Source organism: Nesoenas mayeri (assembly GCF_963082525.1).
Source record: "Nesoenas mayeri genome assembly, chromosome: 11".
NCBI classification, from domain to species: Eukaryota; Metazoa; Chordata; class Aves; order Columbiformes; family Columbidae; genus Nesoenas; species Nesoenas mayeri.
This window is the reverse complement of record NC_137563.1, coordinates 11,888,640-11,906,452: the sequence shown is the minus strand read 5'-3', so window position 1 is coordinate 11,906,452 and position 17,813 is coordinate 11,888,640. Positions and strand designations below refer to the sequence as shown.

General features: G+C 40.8%; 1 protein-coding gene across 2 annotated transcripts in view; it reads right to left on the bottom strand.

The window, feature by feature from the left end:
- The window catches only part of MAP2K5 (mitogen-activated protein kinase kinase 5), a gene marked incomplete at its 5' end in the record, with an annotated part of 125,655 nt that overhangs the window by 6,323 nt on the left and 101,519 nt on the right, over positions 1-17,813 (bottom strand). For both annotated transcript variants that reach the window (XM_080351354.1, XM_080351355.1), the window contains 2 exons: positions 12,140-12,185; positions 14,432-14,493. In XM_080351354.1, the coding sequence (XP_080207480.1) occupies positions 12,140-12,185; positions 14,432-14,493 (108 nt within the window). The remainder of the gene's footprint in view (positions 1-12,139; positions 12,186-14,431; positions 14,494-17,813) is intronic.

The window sequence follows — 17,813 nt, the reverse complement described above, 5'->3', positions numbered from 1 at the left end:
TCCCAGGACACCTGGAGAGATGAAGTGCTGGAGTAACCGGAACTACCCTGAGCTGACCCTGTGTCCCCCTCTAGTGACCTCAGCACATACAAGATATCATTGCTCTACCACCACCTCCAGTACTGGAGGATTTTACATCTAGATCTCCTGCCTCCAAGGACAAGCCAAACTAAACGCTGTTCTAATTATCTGTGCTAGCTATCCACCAGGCCCATTTCTGCTCCCACAGCCAGGAATAGCAGCAAGGAATCCTCAGGCCAATACTCTCATTGCCGACTCCCAAATCATTGTTAATTCACAGGCACAGAAGGTGTCAGAGTCCTCCTCGGGGGCTGCTCCATCACTCACATCTAAGGTTTGAGCGGGGTAAAAAAATCTGAAGGCTTCAGACACATTCATCCACGGAGACACGGAATATGTATACAGGTGACAAGACCTTGCAAGACACTATATAAGGGTGATCTGGCTGTTGCATCCCTGGTTTTCCTTTTGCAATTTTAGGATGTGTTTTGACCACGGGAGGTAACCTTTAAAGAAAAAGGTGACTGGGAGGCTAAGCACGCGTGTCCCTGGTGTCCCAAAGCTCCAGCAAGGTCAACCCTTGCTTTAAGAGACACTCTCCTCCAGACACAAGGCCTCCTTGTCTCTTCCTTGCATCACCCGCAGTGAGGGGATTGTGGATGTCAAATCACAGCAAGTTCAGCTGTAAAGTACGAGCTTTTTCTATGTACCTGCATGGCTGTGCTTGATCTGGGAGCGAGCGTTTACTGGCCCAGTTCTCTCTCCCAGTTCCTGTCCTCAGAACAGTGACTATTCAGGGCAAGGACTGCCTCTCGCTGTGCATGGGGAGGAATTCAGCGTCCCCGGGAGCCTGTTCTCAGCTGGCTGCTGGAGTGAAATCGCCCATGGCAGAGGCCAAAGACACGGTGCTTCCATAGATCTGCAGGAAAGGGTCACAAGACAAAAGCGCCCAGAAAGTGATGTTTTTCACAGAATTCCCCACCCTCGTAGCTGTCACCTGTAGCTTCTGCCAGCTCGGGGAGCAGAAAGGACCCATTTCTCTAGAGAACAGTCGGGGTAGGGAGGAGGGACAGAAAGTCGCAACGATCGGTGGCGTTTTCTGGGTGGGGATGAAGCGGGGACAAGAACACATCCATAAGCAAAAATCGAGTATCATCAGTCTCCTTGAAGTTTCTGCTCTTTTTCCTTGTGCCTCATTCTGCGCAGCCCCCACCTGCAAAACGGTTCCATGTGGCGTGTCGGGAAGTGGGGAGTTTTGTTTGTTGCGTGGCCTCCCTAACATACACTGTAATTAAAATGTTGATTACTAAACAGTTTAAATATATGACAGACAATGCAGTTAAAGCCTACAGTTAGGTCAATATGTGATTTAGATTTGCCATTTAAAAACTCTCATTTAAATTTTGCATACATTAATCACTACCATACTTCAATGTTCTGATATCCACCTGACTACACTATTAAAATAAAACTTGCTGCCCCAGGGAAATCCTACTTATTCTTAATTGTTTCGAGGCTTTGATGGGCTTTTAATCTAAGATTAATTTATGCAATTTTAAATAACTCTTCTTATGATTAATAAGCTTGAAAATTAAAAGGAGTCTAAAGCAATTATAATGAGCATTTGGTCATAACCTCATTAGGAGAAGGAGTGAAGGATACAGCTCTGGAATTCTTACAAGACTACAATTTAAGGTTACTTTCAGAGGAGTCAAACATAGCTCTTGAAATTGCAAAGGCAGATTAGCCTAGGTCAGTGTTAGAACTATGGCTATCTAGATTAGCACACTAATGATTTTATCCCTCTGATGATCTTTAAGAGTGAAAAGATGATACAAAATGTAACAAAGATAGATAACTGGATAGCACTACTAACAGGTGAAGTCTTGTTTATCCTTTTTTTTTGAGAAGGATTCATTAGTAGTAGTAGCATTTCATATTATTTATTTATTTTTAGATTAACTTTACCAATGCACTTCTCCTTTTTATATGAGAAAGTTAATTGCAGGTGATCTTTGGCTAGTTTAGCAGTTTACTTGAGGCATCAAAATTCTGTTGCAATTTACAGGATTTGCCTTTAAATAATGGCCATCCCCAAGCATAATGGATGGACTGCAAGGAAGAACAGAGTAACTTAAATCTGAAAACCTTAACCTGAAGAGGAACTGTCCACCTATTACGCTTGAATTTCTATTTTTAAACAACAGTACAGATCCTTCCATTATGATTAAAATCCCTTTTTCAACCTTCTTCTGAAGCTCTGGACATTGGCCATTGCCAAACGATGTGCTGGTAGCCCTAAAAAGAGTCACCAGAAACCTCTTGTGCGCCTGCTGATGGGTCCAGACCAGCCGCTCGGGACAGCAACTCATCACCAGACTCAGGGTCAAGAGGGAATTTTTTTTCAGGTCCAATTAGCAGGAATCAGTCAAGCTCTTCTGACTTCTGTAGCATGAACTTGATTTCAAACAACTCCACCCCTTCCTATTGCAGGACCTCAGAGTGCGCAGGGGTGCAAAACGTGGATGGGTCTGATTTTCGCTATTCTCCTTCTGTGGCACATATTAGTCTTAAATTTACTACAGAGTTTTGGTTTTGGCTGTGGCACAGAGGAGTCTATTTCCCATCTGCAGATCATTCTTTCCACGGCAGTTTTGCTTTTGATATTTGCTGTTAAACTGATAACTGTGCTTGGCATGCCTCTTGGTGCTTAGCTAACAAAACGAGCTAACTCCCTGAAAAGGTTTTCTATTTTTTTTGTGATGACTCTTAAAAAAAACTAAGGCAACCAAAATAGAATCGGAGCGTGCTTTTGCAAGTGCCGCTGAGGTTAAGAAGAGCTATAGAAGAGGAATAGAGAGAGTGGCCCAAGGCTGATAGAGTATGTTAACATTAGCAAGCTGTCGACAACAGAAGCAGATCTGCAGAGTGAAACGGTTGATGCAATGTTGCAGGGATGGAAGAGGTTTTACTTTTGACCAGCTCTGGTCTGGTCCGTGGACACAGCGCCCATTAGTCGCCGGAGCTCATTAGGTGTGTGCCTAGAGCACATCTTCTGGTTTGGTTTAATTTGAAATCGATTCAATTCATGAGTTTCAAGACCTGCCTGTGACGAGAATGAAAGAGTGGCAGTTCTGAAAGAGCAGGGGATTCGCACCAAAAAGATGCACTTGACCCGAACTCTTGTGTTAATGCAAATGCACCTGCAGAAGCACCTTCAGTTCATGCCTCACCATGATCACAGGTACAGTCTCGTTGACACCAGAGCTGGTCTGAAATTAAGAGCTTATGTAGCATTTCCTTCAAATGGGATCTAAGTGTTCCCCTGGACTGGGGAAGAAGAGTGGAGAAAACAGTTATTATCTCAAAGTTTTGAGAAACTAGTTTCTACTGAGAGAAAAAAAAAAATCACTAAGCTGCAGTAAACTTAAACAATCTCCTAAATATTTTTCACCGGAACCTTGGAGCAGAAAAAGCTGTGTGTGTACACACACAACTAACAACAGTGAACAAAATAAAGGAAACAAAACAGAGAACGATCTAGTTGGAAGCAAAAAGGGAGAATGAAAAAGCCCGCACTTCCCTAGCATCTCCGTGATGAAGTTTCTGTAAATGAACAAGTTGTTTTTAAAAGTACCCTGTTTGATCACATTGTATTACATGCCTACACATCGTCCGCATCTAGTGCAAAGCAACATCTCCATGTTTGTCATGTTTAGTGAAGAGACTAAACAAAGCAAATATTAAGTGATCAAACATGAACAGACTGTCCAATCACCCCGTCTCAGGAGCAGAAAAAGCAGAGGTATGAAACGACATCCGAAAAATCGTGCAGAGCCCTGCTGAAAACACAGAGAAGACTGCAAAATACATCACCGCTAGTTGGCTTGGGAAAAAAAACCAACCCTTTGAATCTCTCACAAGGTCACTGAACAAATGACCGAGGCCACAAAAACCATTTCCATTCTCAGACTTGTATTTGAATGCCACCGTTCCCTACCGGGAGCCCTTCCCCGGTGCAAACCCCGGCTCTCTCCAGCCGCGCAGGCAGACGCCGGCAGAGCCGTCCCGATTTACACCAGCCGTTTACCCCAGCATCTCCCATTAAATCCAAACAGGCAGATGCACATTTATGGGACAATGAACTTTTCCATGGTTGCAGCTCGTCGTGCTTTGCTATTACGGCCTTAATAAACCTGCGCATTCCCGGCTGCGGCAGCTGCCTTGGGTGGGAGTGCGAGCAGCCGGCTCCGGAGGAGAGGCCGCAGCTTAAAAAAAAATCATGTTTAATTTAAAAATTAGAAACTGGAGCAGGCTGTGAGCACAGAGGTTGATTGAAACAAAATTTAAATTCCTGTCAAGCCCATTTAAACACAGGGGCCCTTCATAGACAATTAGCTGCTCCCTGTGAATGCTGAATAAACTCGGGCCTGGTCACTGTTAGAAGAGAGTAAACCTACTGTGAGGAGCTGGAAAAAAATTAACTAAAATCAGGCTGTATGAAATATTTAGCCTCCCAGTTTATCACAGGGGTTTGGAAGTGTAAACAAGACAAAAATCGATTCCTCGGTGCCCTCCAATCAATCCCCCAAAATGGTTAGGGCATCTGTTTCTGCTAAATTTTGTTTACTCTGGCAGATTTGCCTTAATTGCAGTTGTTTATCTCCCATTGTCCCCGGGGCCCTAATCTCCCGATTACTAATACTTAACACTCATTTCACATCTAAAGCTACTTCTAATCCTCAACAGGTTTCTGGGGCTCTTAAAATTATTGAAACGATGGAGACGGGAGATGCAACCTCTTTGTGAAAGGCACATTTTCTTATTTTTCTACCAGCTGGGTCCAATCATCACCAGGGATGGCTGCAACAAAGGTGCTAAAAGGCTCTTTCACAGGCACTGCTGCTCCGCTGGGGATTCAGCAGATAAAAAAGAGCTTTGATGGAAAAAAAAACCCTGAACAAGAGGGCTATAACAGTCCAGCCAAATAAAGTTACTGTCATAATCAAATGCTGTCAATCACAATGAAAATCCAATTAAAAATCTTTCAGTGTGGTCCTCTTCAGTAGAAAAATGTCCCCTATTTATATGCGTTTTTGTCAACCACACAAATTAGAAAGTAGTATTAATTGATTTTTTACTACTTTAGGCCCTGATCCTCCAGCTGAATTTCTGCGGATGCAGGAATCAACCGGCACAAATCTGATTAAGGGATTTGAGGCATAATGCACACAGGTCACTAAGAAGCCATATCTGTATCTCCTGCTTTATATCCGGCTTATTCATAGGCAATTATTACTCTTAGTTAATACTGCAGGAGTGTCTTGAGGTGCTAATCAGAATACAGACCCACAAGTAGCTGGTACTACACAAATGCCAGCAATTTTAATCCATGCAGTGCGTCTGAATCAATTTAAAATTCCAGTTTTACTATAGAAATAAATATTGTACATAGATTTCAACAACTGCCTGTCAGAGCAAATTCCTTGATGAACAGGAAGGACAACACTCTGGGAATTAAAAATAGGGATCTTATTTTGGAACTGCTAACAGTTTTTTTTTTTGGTTGTTGTTTAATGAAATACGTAGGGAAGACAGCTGACATAAAAATATCAACAAGACAAAAGCACAACTTCTCAATGTATCATAATTGAAAGATTTGCAATTCTGCTACCAAAATGAGCGAGATGTAAATATTTGTCTCGGTGTCTGGAGAACTAGGGAACCACCAGAAGTGCCAAATGAAACATTTGCTCAAATTAAACTGCAAAGCCCAGGAGACTCAAGTAACCAAAAATATTGACTGTATCACCCTAAGCTGTTGCCAATTTGTTTTTGTCCAATTTCCTTAGATTTTCAACACTTCTTTGAGCCAACTCAAGTTATTTCTTTTCACATTTCACTGGAAAGCGCTAGTATATTGTGCAGCTTTAGGGCATGTTGGAAAGAAAGCCAGACATTCACATTTCCTGTAAAAAGTCAGCGGTCAGATGAGCAATGGGACTGCAGAAGACAAGGAATGAATATTTCACCTTAAAAATCCAACTCTCACACGTTAACCTTGTCACAATTTTAGTCTTCTGTAATCGCTGGATTTCGTGATGCTGATAGAATGTATTTCTCCATTTCGATAGGTGATTTCTCAAGTGACAGAGAAGAGCAAATCATACCCCTAAGAAATCATACCCCTAAGGACAGAAATAGGGTTTTTTTGCTTGTTTGTTGTTTTTTTTTTTTTTAAGACAGAAGGAAAAGACGAGGGGGAAAAATCCATAACCTGCCTTCCCACACCTCAGTCAAGTGGGGAATAGACTGAGCAACGCAGCCACCTGAAAGATTACATGTTTTTGTCTCCAACTCCTGAGCTACCCTGACCAAGAAAGATGATGAACACCAGAAGATCCTGAGCCCTGGTGTGATATCCTACCACCAATGAAGTCCATGTAAGTGTTGACATTGCCTTCAGTGTATCCAGGATTTGATCCAGAACTCTTTGTCCACCGTCTGTCTGAACTGATAGATTGATTGCACAGTTTAATATTTATCATTTTTACAACAGCTAAAATAATTGGCTGTGTACATTTTTCCTTGGGAAATCAGGAGAGAGTCCTTCCCTTCACACCTGACATGTGTTTTGGTGTCTGTCAGAATTTCCCCTTGTCATGGGGTGAATAACTGGGATCACCGTGACAGAGGAGAGCCAAAACACCAGCCATCCATCACGGGTTCCAGCACAGACACTTTTATGCTGGACAAATCATTGCTGATCGGAGATCCTGCTCTGGCTCAGGATAAAAAAAACCCAACCCAATGCTTGTAAGTAGCCAAAGGGGAAATTCTTGGGTCACTGAGATCCAGCAACGATGCACAAACATCTAGAGAGATGCAGACAGAAAATGTTCATCTGTAAAGGCGTCTTCAGAAGGTTTACAGGATGTGTTTGGGAAAAGCAAAGTGCAGACAGCCCACTGGTCTTTCTCACAAGTCAACACCATCAAAACCCCAACCTGTACAGCCACCTCGGCTACTCTGTCAGTGATACCACTGCTGTACCGCAAAAAACACAAATTAGCTGCTGGGGGAAATCCCTCTTATTGACAAACCGAAGTGGCAGTGTTTTATTTGCTTTATTCTGATGGTTTACAAGAAAATCCAGGTAGGATTATGCTGATTCTCCATTTGTTCGTTTAAACCATACAAATATTTCCTAAGAGCTACAAGCAATGGTTTAACACAAAGAGCTGCCAACAAGTGTAGCTCTACCTGGTAAGAAGTGCCACTGTCCAGACCCTCTTAAAATACAGCGACTTAGAAGCTTGGACATTTTTAATTTCTCAGGCTTGTTGGAGATGGGGGAATAGGCAGCCAGAAGCTATTTTTGAGAGTCTGTAATACTTTGACACATGCCTTAACACATTTAAATATCCAAACAAATGACCTATATGAAAAAATGCCCATTGTAGCTGATGAGATCAGGGTGCCTGGTCTAAATGTCATTTCTGAAATGAAGAAAGGGGCTGCTGGACGCACATGAATGGGAAATTTCAAAATTGCACTAGGCATTGAAACAGAAGAAATAAAAATAAAACCACAAAAACCCCAAATCAAAACAAAAAAACCGCAGCAAAACAAAACACAGAACAAACCAAAGAACATGTTTTTCAGCAGGCCAGACGTTTCGACACATATGGCGGGCAATTTATCATACAATCTTCTGAATTAATAAAATGCCAACATAAAAAGCATCAGTAATTTAAATTTAAAACAGAGAAAAAACTAAAAGTTGTGTTTCAAGTTTGGAGACCTGAACAAAAACTGGAGTATCCGTGCAAAAGTGATGAAGTGCAGAAGGTGACTGTACCCTTGGCCAAAAGCATTGCCCATCCCTGCCCCATGAGAAATCCAAGCAGCATCTCAAAGACTGGACTTTTGTGCATCCACGGGAAAGCCTAATGGAATTACTGCTACATGCTTGACTTTTGGTATTTCAAATACAATTCAAGTAAATCGCTTTTGTTTAAACAGTCATATGCAGTGTGGTAGAGTTCAATGCTGTACGAACAAAAAAAACTCAACGAGACTTCAACAATTCTTTCTGAAAAGCACATGCAATCTGCAAAATAAAAGGCCGAGCTTCCAGCTAAAGAAGAGATTTTAAACAATTACCAAAGCAGGATAGTGATATCATAAAGGCAATTTCTGCGCTAGCTTGTTTTCTGAAACTCTCTTTGCCTCTGAACAGCTAGAACAGATAATAACTATTAGTAAATCAAACTCCTGCAATATCCAGCTGTGTCTCACACATTTACATACAGATAGAATGGGTATATGTTTTTAATATGTATGCGATACGTACTTTTACCACAGCTGAAGTGCATGCTACAAAGGAGAGGGAGAATGGGAATGGAATCAGCATGAGATAATAAAGTGGCCTAGATAAAGTATTAGCCAGCGATTGATCTCAAACAGGGGATGTTGCTTCTCTTTGACCTGATTACTTACTATGCATAGATTCCATTAAATAGAGCTTAGAATGGGAAGCTTCTGAAAAATACCGTACATACAGTCAGATGCACAGCTCCTGAGCCAGACCTGCGGCTGCCCACCCAGAGAGCAGCACAAGTCGGAGTTTAAACCTTATCCATAGCCTCACATCATACTAAATATACACGTATGTCTGCATGGGAGCCACGTTTTAAGTGAAACTCCACGTTTTAAATGAAAACTGGGAGTTCATGGGAGGAAAAAAAAATATAGATACAGAAGACTTGCTAGGATTTTCCTTTTCTCATTGGAAATGGAGAGAAGAGACAGAGGAATATGCCACGATGTTGTGCAGACTTCCCTGGTGCTGAAATGGGAGTACGTTCAATTTAATTGACTGTTCGCTTTTCTCTTTCGGAGAGGGAATAAACTGGAAACAAAAGAGCAGCCACTGTAAGCACAAGATGCAGAATAACCACGGGTGAATTATAAAGATTGTTCCCTTCCTTGGACGGACAATTTCCCCATTGCTTGGCAAAATTACTTTTTTTCCCAATCCCGTGGAAAAAGTCTGTTAATTTGAAATACTTTGAAACCATTAAATCGTTGATTATGTATACACAGAGAAACCAATGTTGTATCTTGTTTTGTGGATGGGTATATACGGAAGAAAGGGCTTAGTGATTGGGTATAAATGCAGGAACCTGATCTACAGCAGCTGATATGGAAATCTGGAGTTCGCTTGCACAAGAATATCTGTGGTACTAGAAAGCCTGGCTTTACCCAGGAATTTCATACAGCCTTGGCTTTGGCCCTATTTTCTGACAAAATGTGCATAGTGACTTTTATAAAAAAGGGCTTCGTAACATGATAGACGGGAAATCCATCCCTGATGTAACCCCCTGACTACACTGGAGTCGCCAATCTGGCACTCCAGGTATTGTTAGTCTGCTCTTAAAATGCATTTAACAATTCACCGACTACCAGGAGAGTAGAAAAAGATTGATGTTCTGCTCCCTTCATTTTGCTTTCAGTATTTAATTATACTAAATTGGTTACAAAATAGTGACTTCCATACGGCTGATGTTCATAGGGGGCAAAGCCTGCATGCCACTGGTTTGTTTGAAGCTAACGATGATGACGTGTTTACAACTTCCATCCTTGCTAGGACATTTCTTCTAAATAAAAAAAAATAAATTAAATTTAAAAAAAAAAAAAAACTAAAAACCAAAAAAACCTAAACCAAAACCAACCCCAAACCCAATGAACAAGGTAAAATCCTGCTCTGATTTATATCAACAGTAAACTGACCTTGACAAGTCCAGGATTTCACTGATAGTATTTGCATCACTCAACCCACTCTGAGAGTTACCAGGGAGACATCCGGCACAATTTTAACACAGGTTTTGGAAACAGGTGACATGGAATTAGGAAGGATATTGTGGTCAGTAATTATGGAATTCAAAGGGTATTTAACAGCTTTTATTCTGGCCCTTTTTGCCAAAGTATGGTACTTTTTATACACATCTGTACAGATATGTACAGACATATTATGTGTGTGTGCATATATATGATAAGGTATATATGAGGTGTATAAATAAACTGCTCCTTGATAAGACTGGGCAAGTGTAAGAATGTAAAGGGCTTGACTGAAGAGCAACTCCTGAGCTAATAGTGGGTTTGTTACAGAAAAGTGCCGGGTGCTCTGAGCTTGTCAGGATGGAATTCAGGGCAGGTTGTGAGGGTCAGCCCGTGGCCGGCAAGGACTGGGTCATTTCTTTATTCCAGCACCAGTCTACTCCATGCTTTAGTACTTGTTGTTGAAGTTCATTTATAATTGAATAGAAAGTAGCACGGGGGGAAAATGCACTAAACAAAAGATTTTTTTTTAAAAGTAGGAAGGTGCTGCTTTTCTTTCTTTTTTTTTTTTTTTTCCCGAGCTGCTATAATTTTAAAATTATTTTACAAAATACCTCCTTAAGAGGGGACTAGCACACTCCAGGGCATGTAGTTGTAAAGATAAATCTGTGCACTTCCCTGGTACTGCAGGCACTCACCCTTTGGCCTCATTTTTATGACTCTACACCCTGGAGTGGTGTTATTGCTTACAAACATACAGATATACTTATGGGGGTCTGTGGATCTGCAGATGTTTTATTTATAAGTGGCAGGCCTATTGCATCACTGAAACATGCATTTACAAACAGATATAGGTTTTATGAAACCCTATTCCGTTGTTTTAATAGCTAAGCTATCCAGCCATGGCATAATAGTGCACAAGGTAAATGTGTCTACGTCTCTAGAACCTGTTCCAAGTTTTCTCAGATGTGACTAACTGCAAGAATTCCCCAACCATCAAAAGTTAATAAAAAAAGACAAAATAAGGCAGTGTGAGCCTTTCATATGAGACATAACACCACAAAGAGAAGGGGCTCTGATAAACTTTAAGGCCCCATTTTACCAAGGTATTTAAGCAGGTGGCTAATTTCCAATGTAGATCTATTGAAGTTAATACCCTTAAAATTAGATTCACAGTTAAATACTTTCCTAACCAGGATCTAAATTGAGACTAGTCTGGATTGTGAGATATCTGCCCCAGGGCATCTTCAGAGATTAGCCTTTAACTAGAGAATAGCTGCAATAGAAACACTTGTTTATTCTACTTGCAGCTCGCAGCAGGAAAGTAAGAAATGAGACAATGCAAACGTGTCCATATCTTGTTAAAATCTGTTACAATTATTCCTAGATATTTCATGCACAGAAAATAAGTTATTTTCCATAAACCTTCAAGTTACAGGAACCACAGCATATAAAGAAAAATAATGAAACATTTAAAAATCAAAGATATTTGATGCAAGTCAGAGGGCACCACGACTCTTATCTACAATATGTTACTGTAAATATTTGTAATAATGGTTTGATATAGTATTCATCTAGCTGCTTAAAAACAGTCAAATGAGCATTCTGCGCTAAATGCACAGTCACAAGGGACCAGCAGGTACCTATTCCTGCATTCTTGAAAAAATGTCAATTGCAAGCAGAAGCAGCCATGTCTGAGCCCGGATTCCAACTCTGAGAGCCCTTTGATGGACACACCAAAGCTACGTATTAACTCAGCCTTCTGTAGCAAATCTAATTTCAGTTTACATGCATATAAGTGAAAACACTGGCTCTTGCATTTCACTAAAAATACACTATTTTGACCATATCTTCTGGTTTTGATCTTCAGATTTTGAATGGTTAAGACTGGCAAACAACGACAGAGTGACCTACATTGACCTGTAATCCCTGGACATACACACTGAAAAAACTGTGTATTAAACATCAAAATGGTTTTAATTGAAACTTTATACTGGCTGTGATAGTTCCGTATTAAGTCCCCAAATCACAAGTGAAGCTTTGGCCATGACAAATGTTAACAGCAAAATACCCTTTAACTCCAGTGGAATCAGAATTCCACCCGTGGTGTGTGTGCTCTCTGTAAATATGTAATTGGTGCAGAAGCAAGAAAGAGTTTAGATTTGAACTTGTCCATACTGAAAAATGCAGAAAAAATATTATATACTTCTATATACATAGATAAAAAGTTGAATACAGATGAATACATATTGAGGGGCTCTGAAGCTTCACTCACCATTAAATCTTCAGGTGCTGGCCTTTCCTTTGGTTGCTTTTTCATGCTATGTGTCATAAAACAAAATGTTCATAGATAAACAACTGCTCATTTATTCTACTTGCTTAAATAGTGAACAGACCCTCTTTTAACCCAGCGTGAATGATTTCAATATATTTCTTATAATGTGCTGATAGAAGTAGCCAAAATGTTAATGGATTTCTTCCTTCCCTCCCATCCCTCTCTTATGCGATATGGTGGCTTACACTGTTTGTAACCATGAAAATGCGTAAATACAGAGATTATGGAAAATCAGTCAGCTCAGAAGGCACAGTAAGTTGATTCTGGTTTTGCTAGGAACTAATACATAGCTCAACACAAATTATTATATGAACAGGTGGGAAATTTAACTCTAAACAGCTTCAGGAGAACACGCAATACCCTGGGGTTTCTACCTTCATTTTTTTCACATTTATTTCCATTACACTGCAGGGTGATAGTTCATTACACAGCATTAACCTGTTTATAAGATCACGTTTCTCATCCAAATAGTCCTAGTTTTCCGTGCAACAGGTGCAATTAGCCATCGAAGACTGCGCTGAGCTGCGTGAAGGAGCACAATAGTGTGGCACAGAGGTGACCATCAGGAGCTGCCTCCCGACTAATTGGATTACATCCAAACAGCCAGTGTTCATGGCATAATGGGCATAAAGTCATAAAGTCTGATATGCCGTTCACTTGACATCTCTTACACTTATTAGGAATTGCCTGCTTAAATACTATATAGTTTCTTATGTGCTTGTTTGAAACAGCAATGCCTTCTGCTAAACAGCCAATATAACGCTATATCTAAACCACCAGATGATCTGTGCTGTAAATCAAAGGTATTAATGATACAATTTACCTTCCCTACAAATAACTACCAGCACCTCCAATAAGGCCAAGCTGCCTGACGAGCAGGTTGGGAGCGGTTCTAATCTGACAGTCCAAAGTAGCTGCGTCCCCAGGGAAAACAAGGCTATTAACCACCATCAGTTATGCTTCAGTTTGACATCTGTGGAAATTTTAACACAGGTTATCCCTCCCTCTGCCTCAATGAGATTTTTTTTTAAATGGTCTGTTGTCATTTTTTTTGCAGGGATAAAAAGCCCAGAGCTCCACGCACACCAGGTAGTTGCTGCAGAACCCTCTGAATCGCGTGGCTCTTTGTAAACTGAAACCATTGAAAAGGGAGGCCTATGTTACACAAACTTTAATTATTTAGTTACTTTAATTAACCGGTAATCAGACGGCTTTTTGTGCCTGTGTTATTTGTTACATACTATGTCAGTCCTGAGAGGTACTTTCTCCTATGCTACATATTCAAAATTCAATTTTATTTGGACAACTGCTCCCACGGCGGCCCTGCCATACAGCAGAGACCCTGGGAGGGCTGGACAGCCCAACATATAGGCCTGGGAGGGGCCGAGGGCTTTGAGACTGGGTTTTTGTCAAGGACGATGCCCACAGCCGGATCCCCCAGTGCCCTGGCAGTGCCACACGCCGACGGCTCCGTCTGATTAGGCACAGTCCTGGAAGCGCACGATGGCAGGAGGGATGCTTCTCCCTCTAACACTTCACATTTGTGTAAAATCCAAGCTTGTTTCTTCTGCCTTTTATTTTGGGGGGCAGTCTGAGACAGTTAAAAAATATTGCCCTTCACTTTGTTTCTTTAGGATAGCTTACCCTCAAGATTTTTATTCTCTGGTCACTCAAGAACTGTATTTTTTATTCTACAAATTCCTCCTCTCCCCAATCCTCCTTGAATTTAAAAGGTTTTCAATGAACTATTCAGTTTTAAGGAAAGAAAATATACCCAGTGGTGTGTTTTAAAATACAACCCTCGGTAAAAATTACTTACTGAAAAGCCAATGAATTAATCAAGGCTGCCTGCCTTTCTACACATTGAGGGAATTTTATAAGTAATATTTTTAAAAGCCCTGAATAATGATATTATATACACGAGTCTTCGTGGCCTTCTTACCCCCCAATGAATTCTGAAGGGTCTCAGAGCATGAGACTGCACCCACACTCCGGGCGGGTTTATTAAAAGAGGAAAAACCCTTGTAAGTACTTTTACGACCCTTTGTGTAAATAACGTTTACATAATTTAAACAGTTTGCTTAGCTTTGCTGCCCCATCTGCCCAAGGCCCCCAAGTCCCTCTTCTCTCCGAAAGGATGCAAGGAAAAGCCATAAGGTCTCGCCGAGCGGCGGAGTTAATGGCATGTATCATTTACATTGAGGGCATGGCATGTTTGCAAACCGAGCTTACCATTGAGTGATGAAGTGTACAAATGGCTCCGAGAACTCCCCGGCTGGAAGGACGGGCGATTCCTGCAATTGGATTGAAACAAGAAGCAGAGTCAGAAGGAAAGAAGATAATTTTATAAATACATACACATACATATTTATATATACATATATATATTTTAAGAGTAACACAACAGCGACAACAACAATAAACAAAAATTAAAAGGAAAAAAGACACCTCAGAAGCGACAAAGCCCCCTTTTCACACATGAATTTGAGGGAGAAAGGTACAAATTCTTCTGAGAATGTGTTATAAAACACTGAATTTCAACTAATGAGTATTACACAATGGGTAAAAACATGTGGAAAGACACTGAGGGGAGGTGAAAAAAGGACAATGATAGCCACAGGGTAAAAAGGAAGGTAGGGAAAGTGTAAATGAGAAATTAATGATTATTTAAGTAACACACAAATGGTCTTGTAATTAACAAAGAGCTGTGAAATTATTCTTGTGTTGACCTTTGTTTCTTTCACTGCATTTGCTATTTATTTACACTCATGTTTATTTACACTTATTCATTTTAGAGGCTGTGCTTATGTGCTGTCTGTTCTAGATTTAAAAGGCAAAAGAATTTTTAAGAGGAAAAAAAAATATGCAGGATTTCCCAGTCTAGTGTCAGAAAATAACCACCCGGTATTTATGAAAGAAAACAAAAACGAAATAGAAAAATTAAGAGCACAAGAAAAAATAAAAAATACAAACAGGGCACAAACAACATCACCATTTGCAACGAAGAGCTTTACGAATTTAGGAGTTTTTCCAAGAATGACAGAGAGCTCCACTGTGTTTATGGTGTAACAGCTCAGGATGTAATGAAATTACACTGCAGAGTACTTTAACAGTGTCATCTCATTAGACCTACAGTTGGAACAAGAGAGCCACATAAAACAGGCAGCTGCAAATGACTCCATTCTCATCTATTCTCATTTGCTATTAAAAATACCTTTCGGCGGCTTTTTTCCTCCCTGACATCCCTACACAAAGTACCCTGCAAAGTATGATACATGCACCTATTTAAATTAACAAAGGAATGACTTATTTTAATCTCACTGTGCTTTGGAGTGCTTTGGCCATTTGGATGAGCAATATATCATTACATACAACCTTCCAGCGCTGCAGGCAAGAAACTCGGAGCGTGCAGCATTTGGTGGGAGCCAAACAATTTCTCTAGCACACAACTGTGTCAAATGCATGCATGTATTCATTATTGAGAACACGAGGAAATAGCTTTGATGTAGTGGAAAAAAGAAGATGATAAAAGCACCTCTGCAATGTGTGTGCCATTATCAATGGTGGCAGATAGACACGACTGCAGAGCCTCCTATGTGATTAGTAAATATACATATAATTGCTGTGGCCAATTATCAGAAAAATGAGATCGGTAATTACAAGACAGAAAATTAACTAGAACTCTTATTAAGGCTTTGTTTCCAATTCAAACAATTGGAAACTGCTGGAAAATACAATTAAATCAAAAGTAACTGAAGAGTAAAAGGAGAAGCCAAAATTGCTTGACAATTTTTAAAGACTTCTATTAAATACAAGGAGCGTTTGATACAACATGCCCAAATTCTCTTTGAACTTAGATCGGGTGAGGGTGAGGTTATTGTTTCTAAATTTATAAATGACATCAATATAGGAAGGTTTCCACTGGAGAGTGGACAGAACACAGGGAAATAAGCAGCACAATTAAACTTCAAAGAACCACATATGAAAATTATTTATATTAATACAGAAAACACAGAGCAAAATGTCAGGCTTGGAGACCAGCAGGTTTTGCCTCTCCCCATCGTTTTCTCTTCTCCAGCAGAACCTTCCTGGGCTTGTACCTGAAGTGGCAAAAGCCACTTTCCCAGGTGGGACAGACTCAAAGCAGAGTGGGGAAGAATTATATATATAGTTTTCAAAACGACATACATTAATTATACATTATATGTTATATATATAAATTACAGATAATTTTGAAAACTACAGGAAGAAGTGATCAGAACCCATTTTCCAGGGAACCTACCCCTGCTGTTTATTTTAAATAGAACGTAAGTGAGGAGCTCATGCCAGTCCACGCTGGGCAACAGGGCAGGCGGATGGCACTTCACACTCATTTGGTAGGTGATAATTTCTGCAATCACAAAGAGACGACGCACCCATAATAGAGTGAAACTTCACTGTGGGAGGGGAGAAGAAGCTGATGAAAGGCTCTGAAACCACCAGTGTTTCACTTTGGCTACCCGAGGCTAAGCTGGCATCAGGGTTCATAGAATCACAGGATGGTTTGGGTTGAAGGGACCTTCCCAGCCCCCCCCAGTGCCCCCCTTGCCATGAGCAGGGACATCTTCACCAGCTCAGGTTGCTCAGAGCCCCGTCCAGCCTGGCCTGGGATGTCTCCAGGGATGGTTCATCCACCACCTCTCTGGGCAACCTGGGCCAGGCTCTCACCACCCTCAGGGGCAACAATTTCTTTCTCATGTCCAGCCTGAATCTCCCTTCTTTAGTTTAAAACCATCACCTCTTGTCCTATCGCAACAGGCCCTGCTAACAAGTCTGTCCCCATCTTTCTTATCAACCAGGTGTCGGTATGAAAATATGATACTTTAATACAGTCTTCGCAAGGATTTTAGACTGGGTGCCCACACATTTATTGGCTACGTGCCTGACAAATTGCAAGTCTTTTGGGAGAGAGCATCCACCTCAAGAAAACACTTGCTGGGGAATGTTTTTGAGGGCAAATACATTAGTGCAGATAAAAACTTAAATCTCATTCCTGTACGTATGAACCAATTCTTGCTTTACAGTACAGGTAAGACAGGGGAAAAGGAGGCAGGTTTTGCTTTTAGCTGAACCAGGGAAGTACAGATGCTCAACTGCTTCCAATGGTGAACACCAAAAAGCTGCCTCAAACACTGAATTTACCTTAATTAGAAAGAGAAAACACCCATTCAGTTATGCTATCTACCCAGGGAAACCAATGACCAAGATATTTCAATTTGGGTAGCAGAAAGGTGAGAGTATTTTGTAGTTAGAGCCACTTCTAATAGGAGACAGCGTTGCTATTGCTACTTCTGCAATTTGAGCAATCACAATGTTGTTGTATAAGAGCAAAAATTTCTAAAACTATATAAAATAAAAGCATCCTCTATTGGATCCCGAAGTTCCCCACACTTTGCCTGAGACTTGAAGGGAGGGGAATATGAGGAGATAAAGCAAAGCTACGTGTGTCTACCACTGTCTGTATGATGCAACATGGTCACATCTGATGGAACCATAGCGAGTGGTCCAGTTGCACCCCAATGCCCTCCGCCTGATTTTACCCACCTGCACAATGAAATCATACTTTAGAGGCAAA